The 24,184-nt window shown below is 39.7% G+C and overlaps 2 protein-coding genes across 2 annotated transcripts; one reads left to right on the plus strand and one right to left on the minus strand.

Moving 5' to 3' along the window:
* Positions 1 to 841: 841 nt before the first annotated feature.
* Positions 842 to 12,551, minus strand: LOC141800321 (BAR/IMD domain-containing adapter protein 2). The gene is made up of 15 exons (XM_074682760.1): positions 12,098 to 12,551; positions 9,923 to 10,064; positions 9,731 to 9,806; positions 9,545 to 9,631; positions 8,930 to 8,991; positions 8,585 to 8,656; positions 7,949 to 8,086; positions 7,313 to 7,465; positions 6,601 to 6,777; positions 5,505 to 6,150; positions 4,751 to 4,955; positions 4,403 to 4,465; positions 3,739 to 3,907; positions 3,574 to 3,614; positions 842 to 3,039 (listed from the first exon to the last, which is right to left on the minus strand). Exons 2-15 carry the CDS (start codon positions 9,968 to 9,970, stop codon positions 2,967 to 2,969), a joined length of 2,010 nt encoding a protein of 669 aa, XP_074538861.1. The 5' UTR covers positions 9,971 to 10,064; positions 12,098 to 12,551; the 3' UTR covers positions 842 to 2,966.
* Positions 12,552 to 16,912: 4,361 nt separating this feature from the next.
* LOC141800322 (neuronal pentraxin-2) lies at positions 16,913 to 23,656 on the plus strand. Its single transcript, XM_074682761.1, has 6 exons — positions 16,913 to 17,042; positions 19,515 to 20,436; positions 21,423 to 21,903; positions 22,113 to 22,366; positions 22,466 to 22,645; positions 22,862 to 23,656. Exons 2-6 carry the CDS (start codon positions 19,744 to 19,746, stop codon positions 23,069 to 23,071), a joined length of 1,818 nt encoding a protein of 605 aa, XP_074538862.1. The 5' UTR covers positions 16,913 to 17,042; positions 19,515 to 19,743; the 3' UTR covers positions 23,072 to 23,656.
* The last annotated feature ends 528 nt before the right edge of the window (positions 23,657 to 24,184 follow it).

A 24,184-nucleotide genomic window follows, 5' to 3' on the forward strand; every position in this document is an offset into this window, starting at 1 on the left:
CATGAACTCTTTCAGCTTTAAATTGATGGACTAACATTTTATAATATCTACAAATGTGAGATAAATCAAAATTCTCTGTCAGAAATCATAACTCAGCATGAGGACCTCCGTTTGATTTTCCAGAGCAGATCAAAAGAGTTTTGAAACTAAGCTTCAGCATGACCTTGATCCTTGAAGGGGCTTAACTTGACAAAGCTGGACTGAATTCTTTGTTCCATACCTACATTAGTCTGTTTGCATGAGTGATAGAGGCAGCTTAACAGTGCATGGAGTTGTACTACATGGAACCTCTGAAAAATAGAGCATTAATATAATGTGAACTCCACACTTTCAGTGTTTATAATGCTATGAACTATTAATGTTAGGCACATTAAAAAACACAAGAGCTAACATTATTCTTGTGGGAAAACATGTTATATACAAGAAGTACATTAGGCAAACATTTCCTTCATAGATCTTTATTTCACATCACATCAATATTCAGTGTTTCAGATGAGGAAAGTGTTCTTCAGCGATGTTCATCACCACAATAAAATATCTTCTGCTGTCAGCAAAATCTCTTATTGACCTAGCGTAGAGAACGGCTTTAAACTGCTTTGTTTTATTTGAACAGAACTGTGGTGTTGTTTAAGATGTGTGGGTGTAATGTAGTAACAATATTTCACTACGGCAGAAGAGTTTCAGACTTTGGTTGGTTTCCTGTTTGTTGTGGCAGTTCTTCCGTAATCAAGTAGAAACAGTCTTGTGTAGTACATTCAGCCGTACGTATACATCTGAGGCTGTGATGAGAGGTCTGCACGCAAAGCACTTCAAATCAACATACAAGACTGGAGACTAGCTGTTAATTTTCATATGATTTTTTGATTTAATAACATGTTTCTCTTCAGTTTTTAATTTTGTACAAAATATTTCATAGTAAGATTTATTTCTGTTTTACATTTGTTTCAGAATTAATCATTATCATCTAACTCCTAATTTTCTGCACCACACTCAGCTAATGTTTCATCCCACTCTGCAGCCACAAGACAATAGTCTCAGTTAAAAACACATTCAGACCACAGTTTTTCTTTGACTGTGTCACTGTCTCAGAGGTCTTATTCTGAGTTGACTTGCAGTGGTGAGTGGAAAGCTAGGATTTGGCTATGTCAGCAAAGTCCAAATGTTCTACCAAAGCGAAATATTATTTTTTAAAAAGAAGTTAAATAAAGTCAAACAATTACTCATTTTTGCATCAACAAGCCAAGCACAAAGAGGCATTAGCTCTACCATTTACTGTCACTTTTATTAATGATGTAGTACTACTCAAAGTAGGATCAATGCTGTTAGATTATTTTCTACAATGCTTGGAGGAGATATCTTAAATCTTCAAGGTGCTACAAGATCACAGAAGCTCAAAGTAAATACAACAAGAACATAAACCATTTCATTTTTCACAGATACAGTTTTATCTTAAACCGCACTTCTCTAAAGGAAACTATAGAGCTATAGGGTATTACTTTGGATTTATCTAGTTTACCATAAACACTTGCTCAGACGTTGGTCAACTTTCTGCTGCACTTTCATCATCACTTTCATCAACACATTTCCCCGTTTAAAAAAATCCTGTCGTCTGTCCTGGCTTTCACATCCCTCTTTGAGATTCTGCTCAGTCTGACTGGTAAACATACAGCTACAAACAACTAGCCTAGACGTTGTTTAGCTTTAGATTTGGGACTGAAAAGAAATCAAGAAGACATCAAATCCAAAGACTAATCAGGCAAAACTTTCATACTTCACACTTTGAACCCTCAACAATAAGAAACTTTCTGAAATAAACACTTCTTTCAAGCACCATCATCTAAACATTTATCATCTATTAATTATCAAAGTTTGTTTATGTGGAGCTCAGAAGCTTCGTTTTATGACTTCCTTTGTTAAGAAAAAAAAACTTATAAGAGCCTACAACTCTTATTGAGCTGTTATTTGAAAATGAAAGGTAGAAATTGTTTCACTATTTTTTGAGGCCAGTGAAGATTAAATTATTCAGAAAAACAAATAAGACAACTCCTTAAAACATTCAAATGTAAAGTTACAGCAGCAGAATGCATCGTGTTACCTGGAAGTAACAAAAATATATAACCGACATGGACTTAAATACATGAACAGGTTTGCTCAGTAATTCTAGAAACGGCTCAAAAATACATTTTATGGCCATTTTCTGAAACATGCCAAGTCTCTCTTAAACAAAAACACTTTTTGTTATAGAAAAGACACTTTGATTAGATGCAAACTTTAACTTCACTGAAACCAGGAAAACTCAACAATCTGGCAGCATTTCTAAAAATAGAACATATTTATAGCACTTTTATAGTAGGAGCCTGCTCTCTTCCCATAACCTTTTGTTACAGTCAAAGTTCACAACCCGCTATTAGGAACCAGTCCCTAAATCAACTGCACAAAGAACACAGTTATGAATATGGCACAATAAACCTCCAAATAATCAGACCAAAGGTTAGGTTGAATTGCACAGTAAGAGAAGTCAGAGGCATCTTTCATATTTCTGACAATGTTAGTCATCCTGGACAAGCAAATGATATCTCAAACACTAAGCTAAGCACAGCCTAACATCACAACTTCTGTATCTTAAAAACTACCCTATACTTCTACGCACACGTCTTGCAGATATTTTTCAGATATTATAGTTTTTTAATCCATTAATTTTTCAATTATTACTCCAAACTCAAATGGACTGAAATCACATTTATAACAGATTCTTACAAATAAACTTTTTATACTTGATTCAATGTTTGTATCAAGAAAATAACGCTGTTTTATCAATTTAAAAAAAAAGAAAAATCATTACCATCAAGAACAAAAATTGACACATACCAGTGGTTTGTTTCCAGTGTTCAACCTGATGTTTTAAAAACTTACAGACCACAAAATATATGATTGCTGCTGCTGCTGCAGTGTGAGAAATAAAAAGTTCACTCAATGATTGGAGCAGAGCGATCGTTGGTGACGGTTTTTCTGAGGCGGATGTGAGCGAATGGATTGATCCTGTAAGGAGGAAAACATGAAAGATGGTAAAATAGGGCTCTTCAGCAAGATTTATGTTTCTAATGTCACATAATTTACATATCAAACATTAAGGTCAGGTGAGTTGGACATGGCGGGATTTCTTTGGTAGCATAACTGAGGCTGACAGACATCTCAGAAGTTTGCACTAGGAGTCAAAAGGCATTCAGTGTTGTTAAATGCAATTCTGAAGGTGAAATTAATCCTATCACAAATCAAATGGTATCCCGACAAATTTTTTCAAATTATTTTTTATAATTAATGTTGTAACATGTGATGTATATTTTCAGCTTAAACCAGATAACAGCATATGTTAGCATTTAGCTGCTTCCTGGTTGATAGTTGGGTTAGAAGCAGAACCAAATTAACTTTTCAAAGTTATTATAAAAAGAAGAAGAAGAGGAAGAGCTTCAGGAACTTAAAATCTAAAAACATAACAAAAAAGAAAAGAAAACAAAAAAACATTCTAGCTGGTTTACATGTACACACATGGGGCACCTTTTCAAAGCTAGTTACCTGGTTGGAGAAGGTGGTGGAGAGGCCAATGCAGCAGTGATCTGAAATGTAGAATCATCAAAAATCAAATCATCTGTTCCCTTTTCTTTAACCCTAATTTTCCCTTGGTTGAAGCAGTTCTCTTAAGCTCACACCCTCCCCCCTAAACATCCTTTAGTGTCTCACCTTGTTGCTGTCAGCCATGCTGTACGGGCGCGGGCGGAAAGTGCTAACCCTCTGTGGAGGAAGAGAGCGCTCCTCCTCTGACTCTGGGGTGAGGGCTGCGCTAGCTTGAGAGCCCAGCTTGTCGAGCTGACCTGTACTCGTGCTGTTAGCCTTAGAAAGGAAGAGGGAGCTGAAGGGAAGGGAAGGTTTGTAGATGGAGCGGGTAACAAGAAGCAAAGGGGACAAATGACAAGGAAATGAATGTTTGAAAGTGAGATACATTGCCTTGCAAAAGTATTTATTCCCCTTGAACTTTTCACATTTTGATAAGTTACAAGCACATGCTTAAATGTATTTTACTACCACATCATCATTCTCTTTGTATAGGTCTATATCACAGAATCCCCCAAAAAATACATTTAAGCTTGTGCTTGCAACAAAATGACAAAATGTAGAAAAATTCAAGAGGTATGCATACTTTTAAAAGACACATTGAATGTGTTTGGAAACAGAGAGGGAAAATACTGAGAAGGCAATGAGGAAGAATGAATTTCTATCTGAAACGGCCGGATTGTTTCAGGTCAGTCAATGCTGTGACAGCCTGTTATCAAAGGTGAAGTCTATTCAGTCACTAAAAGTTTCTCAAAAACTTAATAAAATGCCATGTTTTTCTTTATTGACTTACCTCTCAAGGTGATCCAACACACTGTGCTGGGGCTGAGTGTAGGAGAAAGGGAACCAGCCTTTCCTGTGGAGGAAAATGACACTTTGTGGGACAACAGCTTAACATTTAAGCAAGAAGTTGAATGAGCAAGACAAGAGTATGTTGGCTAAAAAACATGATTTTTTTTATCGTGATAGCTGAAAATAGTCATGACCCTTTTTGATGACATTAAATATTTTCAGTCCTGGATTCTTTTGCTAACTGACAGCATTGAGCATTAAAAAATCTCTCTACAGCGAAACAGTTCATTATTCAGTGGTTCTTTTTATATGTCACTAATTCTTCCTCACTGTGATTCACAGAACATACCGTCCAGTTCGTTCATTCTGACCGTAGTGCCACCCATCTCTGGGCTCAGAGATGAGCAACGCGATGCTGTCACCCTGCTGGAAATGCAGTAAGCAAGCTCCACCACCGCCCCCACCAAAGCCCTCTGACTCGCCAGGTGAGTGAGCAAACAAGGCTTCCACACGAGTAGGTCCGGATAAAGGCATGATCCTGGGCAGAGTGGCGCCTAGGAAGAAAAAAATAAAATGGTATCTGTTTATAAACTCTGAAACCAAGTCTGGGTTGTGATATGCTCAGTCTGCATGTTTTCATAGTCGTTATCATTGTGTATTATAGAGTCACCCTGCCTTGTGATATGATTCAAATTGTGAGTCCACAAAGGAGGGATTTGAGATGATGCATTAGAAAGTAACTGTTGAGTGTTCAGTCTATGACAGCTGTATTTACACTGTATCGACTGACTGCAAATGCAAACACATCATTTCCTGCAGCCGCTGCCTGACAATACAAGCTGTTTTCATCAGCAGTTCATTTGTAAACATTTCAGGGCATATTAGAAAGATCACCCAGAGCGTTGAAAGGCTGTTACTGGAACAACTCCAACCTATCAGCAAGTTAACCCCTTCTTTTTTCACAAACTTTGCTCTGATGCAGTTATTAAAATGATTTGTGATCATAGAGCATGTATTAAAAGAAGTGATTACAGTTTTGATAGTTGAGAGTTTCTCTTCTCTTGTTTTTGTGAGACTACAGTTTTTATATCATCACATCTCACCCTGAAGGCCTCCCAGTCTCATTTCACTGTTGGGTCTTCGAGGCAGAGGGAGAGTTGCTGTTGCACTCATTTCAGGGGTCTTCAGCAGCCTGGGGTTGTGTGATGGTGATGAAGTGTTGCTCCCTCCTGGTCCCACTTGTTGGTGCAGAAGCTGCACGGGAGTCATGGCCCTGGAGAGAGGAGCACTGTGGGGCAGGGGAGGACTGTGGGGAGCACTGTGGGTGATAGGGAGGGTCATGCCCTGCAAGGAGCTGCCAGGTGGGGAGATGTGGCTTAGCGACATCACGGTGGAGGGGATGAGGCATGGGGAGAGGTTGGAGGTGTTGGTGGTCAGGAGGAGAGGGCCTTGCAGGGCAGAGGTGCTGGACGGGGTGGGAGTGGATGCTGCAGGACTCGTGCTGCCACTGGTTCCGCTTTCAGGGAGGAGGCTGACTGATGTATTAAGGGGAGTGCTGCTGTGCTGAGGGGATGCTCCTTGTGATGAACCTCCAGCAGCTCCTCCAGAGGACAGGGAGCCAAAAGTTTGAGGGGAGCCCTGAGGAGGACAGGTTTCACTCTGGGAGGAGGAGGGGAGCTGGCGCTGCTGCTGCTGGGGGCGACTGGAGTCTCCATTCAACATAGTGGGGATCTCAAGAAGAGATAGCCTCTGAAAAATTGAGGATATTGAAGTTTTAACTTCAAAAGAAATCACACAGAAACTTCAATTACAGATTCTGAGTCTTTGGGTTTCCAGGCACCAGAGGAGAAGACTCTGAACAAGTCTGAAGAGTTCAGTCCTAACTTCTGTGATTCAAAACTTGAACGGACAAGTTATCATTTTCTTCTTCAGATGTAAGTTTTGAAGCTTCTCTCAAATCTCTGAACTAATAAACAAACACAGCTGACCCAACAGACTCGTTTGTGTTTGACCACAACAATAGATGTCTGAGTTTATCCAGTTAAGTTTTGAAAGAGTTTTAAAATATCAACCCGTGACATAATCTTTCTGTGAAAACCAACAATAGAGAAGAAGGGATTATAAACTCAAATGTCCAAACTGAAACCAAGGCAAATGTCTGACCCGATAAACACTCAATAAACAGAAAATTAATCTGACCTGTTCTGGCTGTGCAGAGCCCAGCTTGGTGTGACGGAGGACCTCGGCTATCCCAGCAGCCCCTGAGCTTTGAGGCGCGGTGTGACGCAGCAGATTCAGAGCTCGCTCTGGTAGTTTTGTGGGCAGAGAGCACGACACCTGCCAGGACGACAGTTTCTGTGACAGGAGCTCTCTCACCTGGATGGGATCAAAAAAAATCAGAACATGAGGAAACAACAACAGTGTTACCAGATAAGGCTGGAGAGACTCTGTCCTTAAGTCTACACCAAATAATCCCAAAAGAGACCAAAAACCTTCAAAACAATACTTCCAACTTCTCTGTCTGCCTGTGGCTTTAAGACCCAAGACTGAGTTTTTCAGCTGCAACATGAATCCCACAATTATACATTTTTTATGTTTATATAGTTTCATATCATATATGTATAAAAATGCTATTCAACTCTTTGAGGGCACTGTAGTTTTCTGCAAAACAGAATCACAATTCGAGACTGAATGTATCTTTCTACTCTCCAAATCTACCATTTTAACGCAGCGCTAACAGGGGTAAAATCAAAAAAGCTACAGCATTTCTGTTCATAAAATACAATTTCACAACCCCAACGCTAGGATAATTACTTTTAATGAGATGCATTTTGTCTGGATTTCAATATTTTAGCATGAGAAAGCTAAAATGTTGCTACGTCAAAAACGTGGTTTAATATAAGCTCATCACCTTGGAGTGGTAGCTGATCAGCAGTTTGGTGACACAACACTGTCTGTCAACGAGGAAGCAGTATCGCCTCCTCTCCTCAGTGAGCGCAGACTTGTAACCTGTGGCCACCAACGCATCCAGCTCACCTTGACGACGACTCATTAACTCCACAAACTGAGGGTAAAAGTCAAAGAAATGTTTTTGCATGTTACCGCGTGAATTTAGAGACAGAGTGACCTTGAGTGCTTTCTCTGAGGAGAGAAACAGGTTATCAAATGACCTTGTGACCCTTAACCTTTTGCTTTATCCTCAACCTCACCCTTAATTTCTCATTTTCACTTTCCAAGTGGCTAAATCAGTTCATCCTCTTATGTCATTCCAATTTCCTCCAGGGATGTGTTTGTGAACTAAGTTGCTTGTTTTCTGAAAAATCAGCTGAGGCAGATTGTTCTTTAATCTTATTCACACCAGCTATTTCTTACACAAACGCTCACATAACCCTGGATTTTAATCTGCTGTAATGCTGAGTAAGACGATCCAATTGTTAGGAGGATTTTTGTTTCTCAAAATAAAAATGATCCAACTGAGTTAAGCTAACTCCTTTTTTGTATTTTACTTTTTATGTGTGTGTTACTCTTAGTTCTGGATTTCTCTCACCTGCATCTCCCTGTCTCCATATTTGTTTGGGTGCCGACTGCCTTGGCTCTTCCTGCGGAGTTTCTTCAGCTGAGACTGGCAGCGCTCAATGGACTCTGATTTGGACCTGCGCTCACTTTGATACTTCTTCAGAGTGGCCTGAGGGGAAAAACAGAAGATTTATGATAATATAACCAGTGTCACAAAGATGAAGCACTGATACGTTTTTGGGTTTAATCAAAGCTGTGCTGATATTCAGTGCAACGTTGGTAACTCTTGGGTGATATTTAATTCATAGAAGATCATTGGATATCAGCTTATACCTGCTTTTTGTATCACTCAAGTGTCTCCACCTACAAAACAATTTTCACAGCTTTACAAGAACTACATGAAGTTTTTTCTCACTGGCTACTTCTTGGATTTCTGACTCATAGTATTTAGAGAAACTGCTGAAGAGCTGCAAATAAGCCAAAGCCCCAATGCTTTAGTAATCTATACCAGCACTGATGGGAAACTTCTGGACCAATCAAAACACTCATTAGAAATAACTGTTAAAAACTTAAATAAAACAAGATTAATGAACTCTGCATCAAATCAAATACAAGTTTTGTAGCCAATAAGTGAGGTGTGTGAGATTTTAGCCTGAATAAAACTTACTGTGAGGTATTTAATGTCCAATTCCAGTTTCTGCTCCAACTGGGCGAGTAGCTCGGAGTGAAACAGCTTTAACTGTTGATGACAACATCAAAAATTAGCCAGGAAAACAAATTCTGTGACATCCAGTGAAACCTCAGTACTGTGCCTCCAAAAATGCTAAAAACATTACAGGCTTGATTACAACCAAAAATTACTTAATACTAATAGTACCCAGTAAAACTCTAGAAATTGTAGCATTTTATGGTCACATAATAAGATTTACATCATGAAAGTATCCTATCCACATTTTTCAAACCAGTCTTTATTTGTCTAAATGCTTCACTGAAGTGTTTTGTGCAGTCTTACCACGTCTTCCAGCTGCACCTGTATCTGTCTGTGAACCTCAGCCATCTGAAACAGTGTGTCCCCTGTGAGGAAACATGATGTTTGATAAAGAGACATAAATAAGCAGCCTTTTAAATAGTTTTTGTGCATGCAGAATAAAGCTATGCTCTAATCTGATTTTCTAATAGTGATTTAAAAAAAATAACAGCATCCACACAAACGCAGGGGACACATCAGTGGCTTCAAACTTTCTGTTTTTACACAGTTTCTCATTTACAAAGCGGCAGTCAGCTGTGAGTGCCTCCCTCAGTCACAGTCACACAGCGCTGTAGTATGTGGTGGCTGGCATCTCGCCCTCCGACTCTCCTGCCTGCCTCCCCCGCTGTTTTCAGCATTACAATGAGATCATGTGGTGTTGTTAATCTCCCAACAATGACCCTACTCTCTCCCTTTTCCCTCTGTTCTCTTTCCCTCTCTCAACATTTCCTCGTCCCCTCTCGTCTTCCTTTCCTCCCTTACCGACACATTCAAGCAGACTGTTTTCATCTTCTCCTACAGCTGTCAAGTCAACTCTCTTCACTTTATTAGGTGCCATTGCAGATTTATCGTTATGTTCCCCCTGCTTTCCTCACTCACCGAGCTCTTTGGAGCCTTGGCTGTCGCTCGCCAGTTCTCCCAGTTTCACAAGAGCGTCAAAGTAGCCCTTGGCAGCCACAGTGACTCCTATAGAACAGAGTTCATGTTAGGAGAAATATGAGTCGTAACATAAGCTTTGTCTAAAATGCACAATGTGACAAAATTAAAGATGTGTGTTGTGCTGACCTGTCAGCGCTCTCTCGTAGTGTTTCCCCATGGTCACAAAGTTCTTCAGACTGGGATTAAACTGGTCCAGAATCCCCTGTTGGCAACAATACGAGGACATTTCTTACCATTTCACAACCCATTGTTCTGTGTGAGATTTTGTGATGAAAACATCTGAATGGTGTTCACTGTTGTGCCAGTTACGAGTCTTACCTTGTAGACATTTTCTGTCATCTTGTTCACTTCTTCTGTCCGAGACATTTTGCTTCTTGTTATCACTGGCTTCTTAGTACGTCTGAATTGTTTTTTGTTGTTGTTTTTCAGGGTCCTACTCTTTACAGAAAACTGCAGTCCACTGAAGGAGAGAGGAGAAAAAGTTGGCATGAGCATCGAGAATGCATCACTTTGACTTTTAACTGATGAAAAAAACTTCAGGTGTTTCAGGTTTCATCTCCACAAAAGTAAAAGTCAAAGCACTTTTTTGTCATTCTGTTTCTCTTTGGAAAAATTCTTGGGGTCTTTTCACCTTTTTTTGTAAAAGTTCAGCAATAAGGGGACAGACAGGGAACAGCAGAGGTACAACACTCAAGAAAGGTCACTGCAACCAAAGGTGCACCCACTGGGCTACACCGATGACCCCCAAACACACACTATTTCTTGCAACTCATGCGCCAAAATTCCTGTTTTTATTGACACCAACTCAAACTTTATTGACAAAAAAGGAATCTTAAAGATGCCACTCTGTACCCAGATTTAAATGACTACAAATTCATCTGTTTTTGTTGTTTCATTGACAAAACTCGATGATTACAGAATATACTGTAAAACTGTTAAAAGGTTTTTAGCAGGAATCTCGTCACCCCTCTTTGAGACATCATAAATGTGAGATCAGGGTTTCAAACAGCTGAGGACTTTTAAGGCCAATCCACCATCACAACAAGTGGTGAGGATGTCAGACTGTCTTGGGTTTCGTCTAAGGGCAGCTCTGTCATTTTCACACGGCTCTCCTCTGCGTCTAAGCCTGCCAGTTTCTGCATTATCACCTCAAAACATTACAGCAAGCCAAATATTTCTCCAAGATTTAGGGGCCAGAAGAGTTATACCATTTCAGATAAGAACAATGGATTCCTCCGGAGCAAGTCATAGGTGTCAAAGTGCTGAATAAACACGCGACAATGATGCTTCCTCGGCCAAGGGGACGATCAAGGGGGGACTGATCCGGGGTCAAAGGATTTCCAGTCTGGATTTGATGGCAAAATCCTCTTTCTCTGTTTTCCCAGAGCGGCGCTCTTTTGTTATCACAGCGAGATTACAGAGAAAACGGTGACCCAGATCAACTAATGGTATATGACACAAAGAAAACATTTGCAGACTCTTGCTCATTAGGGCCACCCTCATGTAGTCTGGTGTAATTCAGGAGCAGTAGCTGTACCCGTTTGCTGTTCTTTTGCTACTTTTTCAAATAGTTCAAACACTTTACAGCTGTGCATGTGGTTTGAAAGATGAAGTAAATGCTGAAGATGGATACAGCATTTTTAATCATGGTGATTTGCTGTTTAATTCAAAGAAATAAAGTGTGGTTTGTTTCTGGATGCAACAGAACAGCCTGCAGGTGTTAGGGACACTGACACAGAAGGTGCATTCATGTGGTTTGGGCTTTGAAACTAAATTCAAATAGAGCAGCTTAAAACAAAAATGTCTCTTGAGCAGCATTAGACAGTTCAGAGAAATAATATGTGATCATTTAGAATAATACAATTTACCCCACCATTGTAAGTTAAAAAGCTATTAGCTCTGGTTTATAACCCTAAATTAGAATGCTCATCTCTTTTCTATGTAATGAATTCAACATCTTTTGTGTTTGGGACTAATTTGCAATTTGACATTTTCATCCATTTCGTGACATTTAATAGCTGAAGTCTTAAGGTCACTGCAACACTGTTTAGCCTTCAATAAAAGCACAGAAACTTCAAAGGATAACAATGAGAGTTTAAAGCCAAATTACTTTGCCCAAAAGTTAAAGTACTTCATTTGTTTCACTCACTTTCCTTTTTCACTGATCCAAAGATCAGTCAACAGTTTTTGAATACAGCAACAACTGAACTCTGCAGAGTGAGCCTTTATTCACAGTCACAGCTCGTTTCAACAAATACATAAAAATGTTTGTATTTCTGAGGCTAGAAGTGATAAAATAAGAGGACAAGTAAGCCCTTTCTGTAACAGATAGATGAATAGATCTAAGAGTACTTGTTTCCATCCTGTGTGTGTGCACCCTGCCATTTGCTCACACACTCCAGAGTTCACTGTAGCAGCTACCTGTTGAGCTCCAGCTTCATTTGTAACAGTGTAACAAATAATTCAGCGACACTCCAGTAAAAAGTTACGTACCTTTTCAGATGTCATTATGGGGAATGAAAAAGGGCTTCCTGTGCGAGTGTTTAATGAAGAGCACAACACCCCCTCCTTTCTTCCTATTAGGCGACTTTCCCTCTCCGTTGGTTAGTGGGGGGTTGTTTCATCCAGCAGAGCACTAAATCTCAGCCTCCCCTCCACCCCTTTTTCACATGGCCCTCTCTCTCCCTCTTTTCTCCACCTTTTCTCCCCCCTCTCTCTCTCTCACACACACTTCCTCCCTCTTTCTGCCTCTCTTTACTCCCAGGAATCGGGGTCAGATATTTGGTGCCGTTCAGTACCTCTCCTCATTACTGAGCCGATTACTGACATGCCTTCACGCCCGCAGAAAAACCGACCACCGACTACAAACCCCCGCCCAGAACAAGCAGCTCCCAGAGCAGCCAGCCTCGCGCTCTGTGTCCGCCTCCCTCTGCCTCTCTGCCTGTCACTCGGGCAGAATAACAATGAGCCAACAGGACCCCGTCTGAATAGAAGCAGGAGGAGAATAATGACTTGAACTTTTTAAGCCACAGCGCAGGCAAAGGCCAATCAGTGGCCTACATACACCCAGACCATCACCATGTTCCTGTTCCCCATATTTAGAGGGGGGCAGAGGAGGAGGGCCTATATCAACTGCTACAAAGATGTTCATTAACTGCTGTTATGTATCCTGCAAATGGGAAAAATATGAAAAGTATAAAAAGTTTTGGAGTTTTTTCTCTTGTGTTAAACTTGGAGTACCCAAGTACTACTGTGGGTACTTGTACTACACCTCTGTGTTTCCCCATTAGCCAGACTATTTGTTCACGCAAAGTATCAAAGTATAGATTATCTTTTACTTCATTTCATGTCCTACAAAATCAAAGTTACAATAACTCACCAAATAAACTGAGTTTTAAAGCCTCTGCTGTGAGTTTGTAGCGGGTTGAAAATGCATATACAAGATAAGACTGTTGAAGAAATGGGCCACCAATTTCAACTAATATCAAAGCAAACTGAAAATCACCCATAGGAGCTTAAAGCACTGGTAAAGTTTAAAGAGACCATTGATATGAAATGTATTTAAACCACCAAAGCTTTTATAAGTGCAACATTTTAACTGACACTTTCACATTTAGATTAAAACCAAGTCATCAACATTTTTTTTTTTTAATTTTGATTCTTAACATTGAGTGATCTGACTGTAGGTACCTGTTAACATTTTAAGCAGCTTGCAGAGCTACATTTTGTCATAGATTTCATTTCTTTTAAGTGATCATTTCTTTTAGGTGAACCATATTAAAACTTCTTTTGCCTTTGCCTGGTTCATACTTCCGCAACAGAGAGTTGAAGCTTCATGTAATTTTTCTAAAGTTGTAAACAAGATTTTTGAGGTTAAACTTAAAAATCCCTCAAACTATCTGCTGAGAAAATACATTTATTCATTCATGTTTCTTTTGTCTGTAATAACCAATGTTATCAACATTTTTTTCTCAGAGCTTGAGAAAAATCAACTTTATGAAACGATGAAGAATTCAAATTAGAAGAGTTTTTAAATCTTAAGTTAGAATTGAAAATGTCTCTCCCATACAATAAACTGTTTCTTCATTTTGATATCCTAATTTATTGTGCTTTTAAATCTGCATTAGTCAATTTTGACCACTAGATGGCATATTAACACCAAAACATATCTACAGCTGTATACTTCATTAATCTTCATGCTTTAGTAAGTGTCAGCTTCACAAATTGAAGTTCTTGTTCAGCCCAGCTGATATAACTTAAGCAAAACAACAAAACATTTAGTTTGTTTTTATTTCAGACACTTACACACAACTTCTATTTGAAAATACCAACATAAAATTTAATGAACCAACTTCTTGGACGATGATTTCTTGCATTGCTTTTACTTTCTCAAATCAATTCTTGACAAATAACAGTTTTGGATAAAACAAAACATTTTAAAGATGTAACTTTATGTGGTCGGTTGTAACCTTTTTTATTAGTTAAGGCTGTTTTAGGTGAGCAGTTTGTGGCGCAGTAAAAGTTTGTGCCAAGAGGTGGCGACAGTGTGACTTTCACATTCCTAACAGCATTTCCTCAGACAAGAAAACCTGAACAAAAACACATCTTAACTTTGCTTCTCTCGGATCAAAACAGCGCAGACGTACATCAAAATCCATTTTCCACAACATTTAAATAAAATGTTGACTAGCTGATTAAAGTTTAAGGAGAGCCACATGCACACGTGCACCAGTACAGCTCCAACATAATCTTCCCCCTACAGGTGTGGTTTTCAGAGACCCTCCTGTTGAGATCTTACCACATAAGTCTTCTCAATATTATTAAAAACTCTAATTTAAACTTCTTTCTAATACCAGAAAATAATAAAAATCAACATGATAAGAAAGAGATTAAATGTCTTAACTCAGCAGAAGCAGGCCGTCTCACGCTGGGTCGATCATCTCTCCGTTTAGAAGATGTGACGTCATCTCTTTCCATCATCCCAGCAGCCTCCAGTTTGGCAGCCATGACAGACCAGTAAGCTGAGCTTTTTTGGGCTCCGGTTCATTTTCATTACTGAAAAAGAAACAATTGAATCGTATGTGTTCCTGTTTCTTTGAGCCTGATCCGTAAAGCTGTTTGTGACGCTCCACTTCCTTAAGGCCTCATTTACTCCAGATAAGAAGATTGAAAGACAGAAGAACTTGGCTCACACCAGCCTAAAAAAAACATGACTCATGTACACGCCTCTTACACGCCAATCTGTGAATCTGCCACAGCTGTCAATGAAGACATCAGTAAAACGTCTTTACCTGAAAAAAGATCACACAGTTGATCTCTTTGTAACAAAAACTGTTTAAGACCCACGTCTCTCCATAGAAGCAAAGACAGGGGTAAAAGGTAACTGCTGCACACATCTTTGTGGTAGCAGATGTAGATCTGTGGTTAGAGGATGGATGCCCAGAAAAGGATTACTTGAAGTGATATATCTGCTAAAGCATGGTCAAAGAGAATTGATGTCCAACAGCAAAGAAGTCACATCAGTTTTGAAGCATGCTCACTTATTCAACTCTGTAGTTTGGCTGTAGTTTGCATCTCTCTGACTCTGCCTCCACTTCTCAATCAGAAGATGCCAGATAGGACAGTTTAGGCATAACACCATACAGTGGCATAAGTGGCTCAGGGATAGCAGAAAAATGTCACAGACATTCAGTGATGTCTCAGAATTTCTTTAAAGTAGACATAAACTAACAAAAAAGGTAATTAAGTGGTTCAAATTATAACTTAAAAGTATAACTTTTCCCTCTTTGAGTAAAAATACATTCTAAGCTTCTGCAAGTTTACGGATGGAGTTAATCCATCTTAAGCTTATCTGATTAAACACAAATGACGAACAAGATGAGGTTAATAAAATCTACATTATTTCAGGGACATTTAGACCAGATAAGAAGTGCCACAATGTTTGATTTTTTTTTAAATGAAAAAAAATATATATATATTTAGCTATTACCTCCACAGAGGAGGTTATGTTTTTGGGAGACTTTGTGTGTTTGTCTGTGAACAAGATAACTCAAAAAGTAACGATTGGATCTTGACGAAATTTTCAGGAAATGTTAAAAATGGGATAAGAAAGAAGTCATTAATTTTGGAGGTGATCCGGATCACCATCTGGATCCAGGACTTTTTAAAAGGATTCTCTGTCATTGTGACAGAGAGTTATATGGGTGGAGTTATATGGGTATATAACTCCACAATAAATGGTCGGATTGCTTTGCAAAACAATACAACACAACGTCACCATCATTTCTGACAGATGTGAAAGTACGATCCAGATCCTGCCAATATTCTGGATACTATGATCCAAAATATGAAATATGTACTGGGTCATCATAATTTTCAACACTGTCAGGTAACAAATTATTGTACAAACCTGCAACTAACACCAAATTGTATCAGACAGTCTGCTGAAAGGGAGTATAACATTAAAGTAGGACTAAAGTGTGACAATCACAATATGCTTGGCAGAGATCTGTGCTCTCTGAGTGCCTTTCTAGTTGATATAAAACTACCATGAATTTTTGTAGTGGTTTTGTTTAACTTTAAAGCCAAAAACTGGACAGCATACTGAGAAAAGAAAAAAAATCATATATTATGAGACATGGTATAATAAGACCTACCTATCTAATTGTTGTTTGCCAAATATTGTAACCAGAATGGTTTAGATTGAGCGTCTTGGGGTGAATGACTGGAAAAGTAATAACTTCCAGTAGTTTCTTAAATTAAAATTCAAAAAAGAGTTGCTACATTCCATCTTCAGTACTGAGTATCTGATAGAGCACAATGTCGGGGGCCAACATATGCCAGTGTGTCTGAATCTGTTACCTAATGCTGATGTGTAAGTACGTGTGCCTGATCCTGTAACAACATGCCCACTCCATTGTTTGTGTGCCATGCGATTTCCTCTAGCCCTAAAAGAACCATCTGCTGTCCCGTCACTGCTGTTCTGGCTGCCCGTCAAATGGGAAGACACGAGGCACTAATCAGGCCAATCACTCACATGTAGAGATCTGGGTGAGCTGTTTGACGTCGGACCGGATGTGCTGAGCCAGCGATGTTTTCCTGGAGCACGGAGTTAATTAGTGTTCAATTCTTAAAAAACTAAACATTTGCACGTTAACATGTAATCTCTAAAATGAGCAGATTGTTGTAGCACAAATAAATAAGGTGTCATTTGAGAAAGATGTGGAAAAGTTAAGAGCAGTGGGACAGGAAAAGAGGTGTGGTCTTCCAAGTAAAACACAACAGAGCTGATGGGAGGGGAGAGAAGAAGAAGAGACAATGAAGGAGGAACAGAAGTGTTCAGCTAAATCTCTCTCAAGCTCATTAGTGTGTGAGGGGAACTAACTCACTTCAAGTTTAGACACAGGCGGACACAGGCTGCACTCACAAGGACAGAAAGGTAAGAATTGTATTTCCCTTTTTCTAATAACAGCTGTCTGTTTTTGAGTTTTGTGGTTGTAGTTAAATTTAATGTTTTGGAACAATCAAGAAAGTAGTTTACAAAGAGTGAAGGATGGGAAAACATCTTTTTGCAGTTACGATGACCAACAGTTTAGGAAAACCATTATGTGACTTTATAAAAGACATAAACTGATCATTAGCTAATATTATAAAAAGACAAAGTTCCAATTCTTTGACTTCAATAAGCTCAAAATGCACTACATGCAAAGAAAGCTGAAAACATTTTGGGAGACCTTTTTTTGTTTTTACATAGATGTGACTCTTCAGGAACACAATGTAATTCAGAGATCCTCTAACGCAGCTGTGTCGCACATGTGACTTAAGTGCAGTTTGGGAAACATTTTCTCCAAAGATGAAGAGATGATGGTTTGATGCGTGGACATGAATATGGGCTTTTTTCTTTCTTTCTTTCTTTTTTTTTTAAAAAGAAATGTTAGGAACTGAAAGCTGATTTTTTCTTTATTTACTCCAAATTTTGTGTTTTCTTGTTCAAGTTAAATGAACTTGAGTAAAAATATTAAACTAATCTGAAAAGATTGAAAAATGTCATGTCAAATACAGCAACTGTTGGACCAACATAAAAAAAAAACTTAACTTGATTCATCACAAACTTTTTTCAAATCAGTTCAAGAAGTTAAATTGGCAAACTTGCTTTAAAAGGTAGCATTAAAGAGTTTTTGTAACTCACTTGTGGTATTGAAGGTTAAAATGTACATTCAGACATTCATTTGCTCAATTATTAAATGAAAGTTAGATCATGTAAAATACAAATTTCTTTCTGATAAATAATGAAGATTTTAAATATTTATTGATAACAAATTAAATCAAGTTAAACTTGTTTTTGTCATTATATCGTTATAGTTAAGACATACTTTCAAGGCAAGCAGTCAAAAATGCTCATGGCATGTGAAAGATGATAGTGTAAGAGGAAACAGAATGTGATTTAAGCCGAAGACTTTTCTTCAGCTTTGTACTTCAGATGGTTAGAAAGACCCACTGACCAAACAGAATGAAACTGACATGATCTTGTCAGGGACTGGGATGATAAAAGATTTAACGCTGTTTTTTACTTCTTTTTGTTCACAATTGAAGAGGGCTTTTTGATGAGTGTCACTGCTTTTTAATCAAAGGTCTGACCGCAGTTGTCAGTTTTTAATTGGAAACTAATCGCACTACTTAAATATCCACCTTGGCCATATGGTGCAGGGTTGGTGCTCCACCCGATGTTCAACACGGATTACTGCTCACACACACACACACACACACATTCACAGAAGCCCACTTATCTTTGGCTAAGGTAGCCAACAAACTGCTTGCAATTAGGTTAATTGAGTGACCTGTGGGTGATAATAAACTTAGGGCTAAACTGTGGGGATTGGGTGTGACATGCTTCTGTGCCTCGACCATCTGTCTCTCCTGTAAGCTGCATAAACACAACTGGAGCTGCGGAAACAGAACGTGTTACAGCTCTAACGTTGGAATGATGTTTCATTAAACAAGGGACACTATATTAGATAAAATTCAATTTTATAAGAAAATGTAAATAACCTTCAGCGTCTGTGGATCAATAAGTCATTTTTATGGTTGCTTTCAAACAGATTTAAGTGATTGCAGACATTAACTTTGTCATGCAACAACACTTTAATGGCTTTTATCACTCTGTTATAGATTTGATAAAATACAATAAATATTGTATGAACTTCAAGCAGAATCACACAAACACACACACACTCTAACACACACATTTTAAAGGCTGGTCACTGCAAGCAACAGGTGGTCAGGAGGTTTAGCAGCCACCTCACGTGTTTGCCATTTCTAAATGCCGACCCTGTATAATAAAGGACATGTTAAAGTGCTTAGAGGGGTCAGAAAGCCTTTATGATATAGACCCGGAAAACTAAAGATATATATTTTTAAAACACATCCATTACAGGGATTTTGCATCATTTAAGGATCCAGATTTTAAATGTGAGTTAAATCAGTTTAATAATCATTCAAAAGACTGATCAAATCTAACTTTTGAATTTTTCCTTCCTCTTTTTTGTGTATTTACACCACACAGTCAACCTTTTCTCTAACCTTAACCCTAAAGCTTAGGTTACAGACTAAAGTCTTGTTGGCTGGAGTGGTCAGGATGTCACGACTCTGATTTGGACTAATCCTTGTCTGGACATACTTTGGTTCTTCTGGCACATGCGTACACAACACAGAGTTAGTGGTCAGACAAAGTAAAGCTTACTGAGGTCAGAAGTGTCACCCTGAGGTGCTCATCCAGCCTCAGATGCAGTTAAAGCCAGAGGAGTGTGTTTGTGTCGTATATGTGCCAGGGAGTTGATATAAGACCAACAAACGAGGACTTAGAATGTAACAAAGACAGGTTCATTCAGCATCTCATGGTTTTGTTTTGCAGGTTTGTCCCAGTCCTTGGAGCAGTGAGAGAAAGGAGGGACATGCTCCACAAAAGATTATTTTGTGATCTGACTGTGAGTGTCCTCCACAGTTAGAGGATACGTTGTGTGAAATATTTTTGTCTTCATGCACCCTGATGTCACACAGAAGCCAACACAACCTCTGCATCAGTTGGCCTCTCACATATTGAAGTGACGCCAAGCTCCTTAGTCTAACTGGCTGAACTCAGGATGAAGATCATGAGGAACTATCAGTCTCTACAACTGTTCTCTGTTCCCATTTGTATTTTTTTACTCCCCCTCCTCCTCTGCCCCGTCTCTGCCACCGCTGGGCCTGACTATGACTTTGGAGCCCACCCACGCTTTATTTGCACTCCTCTCCCTGTGGATGCAGACCCCGCCTGCTCCCATGTGACAGGTCCAAGCTTAGGGGCAACAGGGCCCAGTGGACCAAGCCATCAAAGTGCACCTCCTGCTGGCTGGTGGGGGGCGAGCGAGGAAGCCAAAGCCACCATCCTCCACCTCAGGGAGAGCCTGGTCCAACAGAAAGAGACCATCCTGGACCAGAGGGAGACCATTAGGGAGCTGACGGCCAAGCTAGCCCTATGTGAGGGCCTCACACAAGGCCCCACGCATCATGAAGAGCATCATGGAACAGCCTCGCGCTCCCTGCATGTAGGGCTTGCTGGCCACACTTATGCTGACAACGGGCACTATAGCAACCACCAGAGTCACCATGGAAACAGCAACCTCATTCCGGACTCAGCGCTGCACCCCTCTGTGGGGGGGCAACGATCTGATGGAGGGCACAGCAGCGGCAGCCAGGGAAAGGATAAACATGTGGCAACAGGGGACATCGTATCATCACCTGAGCACATGGAGAGGATGCTGCAGGCTCTGAAGGAGAGGCTGGGCAACCTGCAGGTGAGCAGCCAAGAGAGGAAACTTTCTCCACTAGCTGTAAATGGGATGACTTTAGAAAGGGCTAAAAGACAGCCTGAAGTTTTTGACTATCGAATGGAAAGTTTATCATTGCCAAGTGCTTCTTTATCAGTGAATTTAATCATGTTTTTGTAAGTAATATAAATGATATAACAAAATAGAGTCTAGAAAAACAAAATAAAAGTTAAATATCTGCCAGAGGTCACACAGGAAGCTGGAGGCTGGTGACGTACAGCTTGCTCATTGTTGCTCTTCCTCTTTAAACTCATTAATGCTGCTGTCATCAGTGTCTCTGATTAGTGATTCAGCCAAGAACTCGAGTTAACAATGAGTTACTTAATCCCATAAAGCTTTGCACTACTTTAGCAACAAAACCACTTTGATGTCCTTAAGAGGAAACTCTAGAGCAGCAATTGGCTCTGAGGTGGATGTTACTTATGTAAGAAACTCTTTAATGAGGTTAAAATGTGAAAAAAAGTGCTTAAAATTGGTGTTCTGATCCTATTTTCTTAAAGTTAGTCCATGCTTGAACATTTACCTACCTTTATTACCTTTTTCTCCTCTGGGTGATCATCACAGACAGATGTCAGAAGCAGCTGAGAGTGTACGCAGTCGGGGAGTGCTGCACAGGTCTAACATCATTTGCAATTATTGTGATCTCCCTTGACAGACTGGTAATCAGGGCATGCACCAGAACAAAGCCTGGATTACCTGGGAGGTAGAGAAGCAGAGACAGAGACAGGAAGGCATTCAGATAAACAGTACACAGGATTGTTGTCTCTAACATTATTAAAATTCAAAAAGTAGGAAAATAAAAACACACTACAGCTTCCTGAGGCTTATAACTGTCATGTTAGCAGATTCTTCCATGGCTCCATTTGGCCATTTAGGGCAAAACTAGGCAGCACAGGGGAACAAGAGCTACTCTTTTCCACTATGACTTGACATGTGTTTTTCTTTCATGGCAGAAGAGGAACACATCCATGACATACTCCAGCTCTCTAAAGGAGCTGCTCCAGAGGAAGATCAGCGCTCTGGAGCAGCAGCTGCATCACGGCACCGCCGCCCTCGGCAGCCCCAACACTCACCACAACGACGATGAAAGCTCCCACAAAGGTGACGGAGACCATCATGATGTTGACGATCATCATGACGATGACGGACACCATGATGACCACAGAGACGGTGGTCATGGTAACAGTGGTGATGACACTGATCATCATGACGATGGTCACAGTGATGACCATCACAGCACAGACAGGGACCATAACGACCATGAGGACCATGATGGCGGTCACCACGAGGATGATGATGATCATGAGCACCAGCACAATAATGAAGCAGACAGTCACAGTTACCTTCCACACACGGCATACAGAGTACCAGGCCCACGTACCGGGTTCCATTCAAACAAACTGGAAACGATGCTCAACCAGCTTCACCTCACAGGTACACAACTTCAACTTCAACATGATTTTGGCCGATAGGGAGGCGATGTACTGAACACAACCTGAACATCTCAAATATAATTTCATGAAAATAAACAAATGATTCTGTTGTGGAAGCTTTTATGGTAAAACTGAATGTTGCAGATCAGAACAGTGCAATATTTAAAGTGAGACTCAAATTGTAGCTCATTGTGTTTTCTTGCAAAACAGGATCCAGCAGCAAGAAAATCAAGAGTCCTGATGCCTTCCAGATCAGCTTCCCCATGAGAACCAACTACATGTACGGCAGGATGAAGAAGACTCTGCTGCAGGAGATATTTGCTCTGACTTTGTGTCTCTGGATCAAAGCTGGTGTTGGGCCCAGCATGGGGACGCCCTTTTCTTACTCAGCACCAGGACAGGCCAATGAACTGGTGCTGATCGAATGGGGGAACAACCCCATGGAGCTCCTTATCAATGACAAGGTGAGGGGGGCAAAACAAAAACTCTGCAGCATTATCACATTGACTTCAACTTACTGAGATGTCTCCTCTTTATGCTGGCTTCTCACCTATTTCCAACAGGCCGTGACGCTGCCCCTGTCCCTGGGTGATGGGAAGTGGCACAGTGTCTGTGTAACCTGGACAACGAGGGACGGACAGTGGGAGGTGTACCAGGATGGAGTGCAGAGAGGGTCTGGGATGAATCTTTCCCCCTGGCATCCTATCAAACCTGGAGGTGTCTTCATCTTGGGACAGGAACAGGTAAAGAATAAAAGAAAAGACGTGTAGTAGCAGAAGTAAATTCTAATCTTCTAAAAACATACACATTTTTTTCTCATGGATTTCCTAAAATGGGTTTTAATAGATGCAAGATCAAACTTTTAACTTTGAGATTACATTTCAACAGCACTGTGGTATTTTTGTGTTTAGTAATCCAGTTGATCACCTGTATACATTTCTCTGTTCTTCTGTCTTTAGGACACTCTGGGAGGCCGTTTTGATGCCACTCAGTCGTTCGTTGGTGAGATGTCAGATGTGCACATGTGGTCACATGTCCTGACTGCCAGTGACATCTACAGCCTGGCCTCCTGCGGCAGCCACCTGAGAGGAGATGTTCTTGCTTGGTCCGAAGCAGAGCTGGAGCTTCATGGAGGCGTCTCCAAATATCCCTTTGATCCCTGTCATTGAAAGGCTTCAATATACCTGGAGAACATGGAGATATCCTGGAATGTACTGTGAATATATGGGACACATCAAGGCTGCAGGATTTGACAAAACTCCTTTTGACTTCTTATTTTTAGAATGACCATCACTTGAATCACTGCCTTCCTTTCAACTTCTTCAGTGACTTCACAAACGCGAAAACCTTTAAAGGGAATCTGTGTTTACAGATGCTTAGGGACACATAAACTAGTGATTTACTTTACACTGACAGGTGCTGTATGTGACACATTGTCATTTTGTTCATACAGAATTGGTCCTGTTGTTCTTCAATGTTTTAGTTTTAGAAATGTGCTGAAATAGCATATTATGATCTGGATGCCTTTTCGAAAAGGGTTTCCACAAGAAATACAGCTACTTTACCAAAGAAAAGGTAGCATTGATGGTGTTTTATTTTTTTTTTAAATACTCCATAAGTCATAGTTGAGTTAGTGTTTTGTTTTGGGAAACAAGCCTGTTGGAGGGAATTCAATAACAGCAGCCTTTGCTTGTTTTTCAACTTCTTAATGGACTCTGTGATACTGTAATAATGCAATGTTGCTTTAAATGTTTAGTAAAGGTTACTTAATATTTTCTTGGTTTTTGTACTAACAGATTTTTAAAAAATCTGTTTTTTTTGTTTTTGTTTTTTGTTTTTGTAAAAGCTTGTTGACATTTGTCTTACTTTTCCTCTGAATAACTATATTATCTTTATCAAATCTGATAATTTTGTGCAATCAAATTTTTGCCCCTTTTTTAAATAATCTGGCCTTGACTGTACTTTTGTTATTGCACTGTAAATAGAACATGGAATTCAGGCCAGAATATTTGATAGTTACTGTTAACTATTTGTTTATTTTTATGTTCTATAACTGTAAATAAAAGTACAAAAATTCCCTGTCAATGTTTTTATTATTTGTGGCGATCAACCCTAAACCTACATGTTCATAGCTTACGTAATCAACAAAACCTATGGTTACATGTTGCACATTTTCCAAACTTAATAATCTTCCAAAAGCGAGGTGAAATTGCGAAAATTTCATTGAATTATCAACAACTAAGACGCATAGCTTGTCAAATTAACTAAGACAAGCTATGCGT

This window comes from Halichoeres trimaculatus, unplaced genomic scaffold (assembly GCF_033239565.1).
Source record: "Halichoeres trimaculatus isolate MK-OKI-2021-1 unplaced genomic scaffold, fHalTri1.1 fHalTri1_scaffold_12, whole genome shotgun sequence".
NCBI lineage: Eukaryota > Metazoa > Chordata > Actinopteri > Labriformes > Labridae > Halichoeres > Halichoeres trimaculatus.

Bases quoted from the DNA above. Each gene is read 5' to 3' on its own strand.
- LOC141800322 (XM_074682761.1), top strand. From the start codon at position 19,744: ATGAAGATCATGAGGAACTATCAGTCTCTACAACTGTTCTCTGTTCCC. The intron at 20,437-21,422 runs GTGAGCAGCCAA...CTTTCATGGCAG, and splicing joins AGAGGCTGGGCAACCTGCAG to AAGAGGAACACATCCATGAC. The intron at 22,367-22,465 runs GTGAGGGGGGCA...TATTTCCAACAG, and splicing joins AGCTCCTTATCAATGACAAG to GCCGTGACGCTGCCCCTGTC.
- LOC141800321 (XM_074682760.1), bottom strand. From the start codon at position 9,970: ATGTCTCGGACAGAAGAAGTGAACAAGATGACAGAAAATGTCTACAAG. The intron at 6,151-6,600 runs GTCAGATTAATT...TCAATTTTTCAG, and splicing joins GCTCTGCACAGCCAGAACAG to AGGCTATCTCTTCTTGAGAT. The intron at 4,466-4,750 runs GTATGTTCTGTG...TTTCCTCCACAG, and splicing joins CAGAATGAACGAACTGGACG to GAAAGGCTGGTTCCCTTTCT.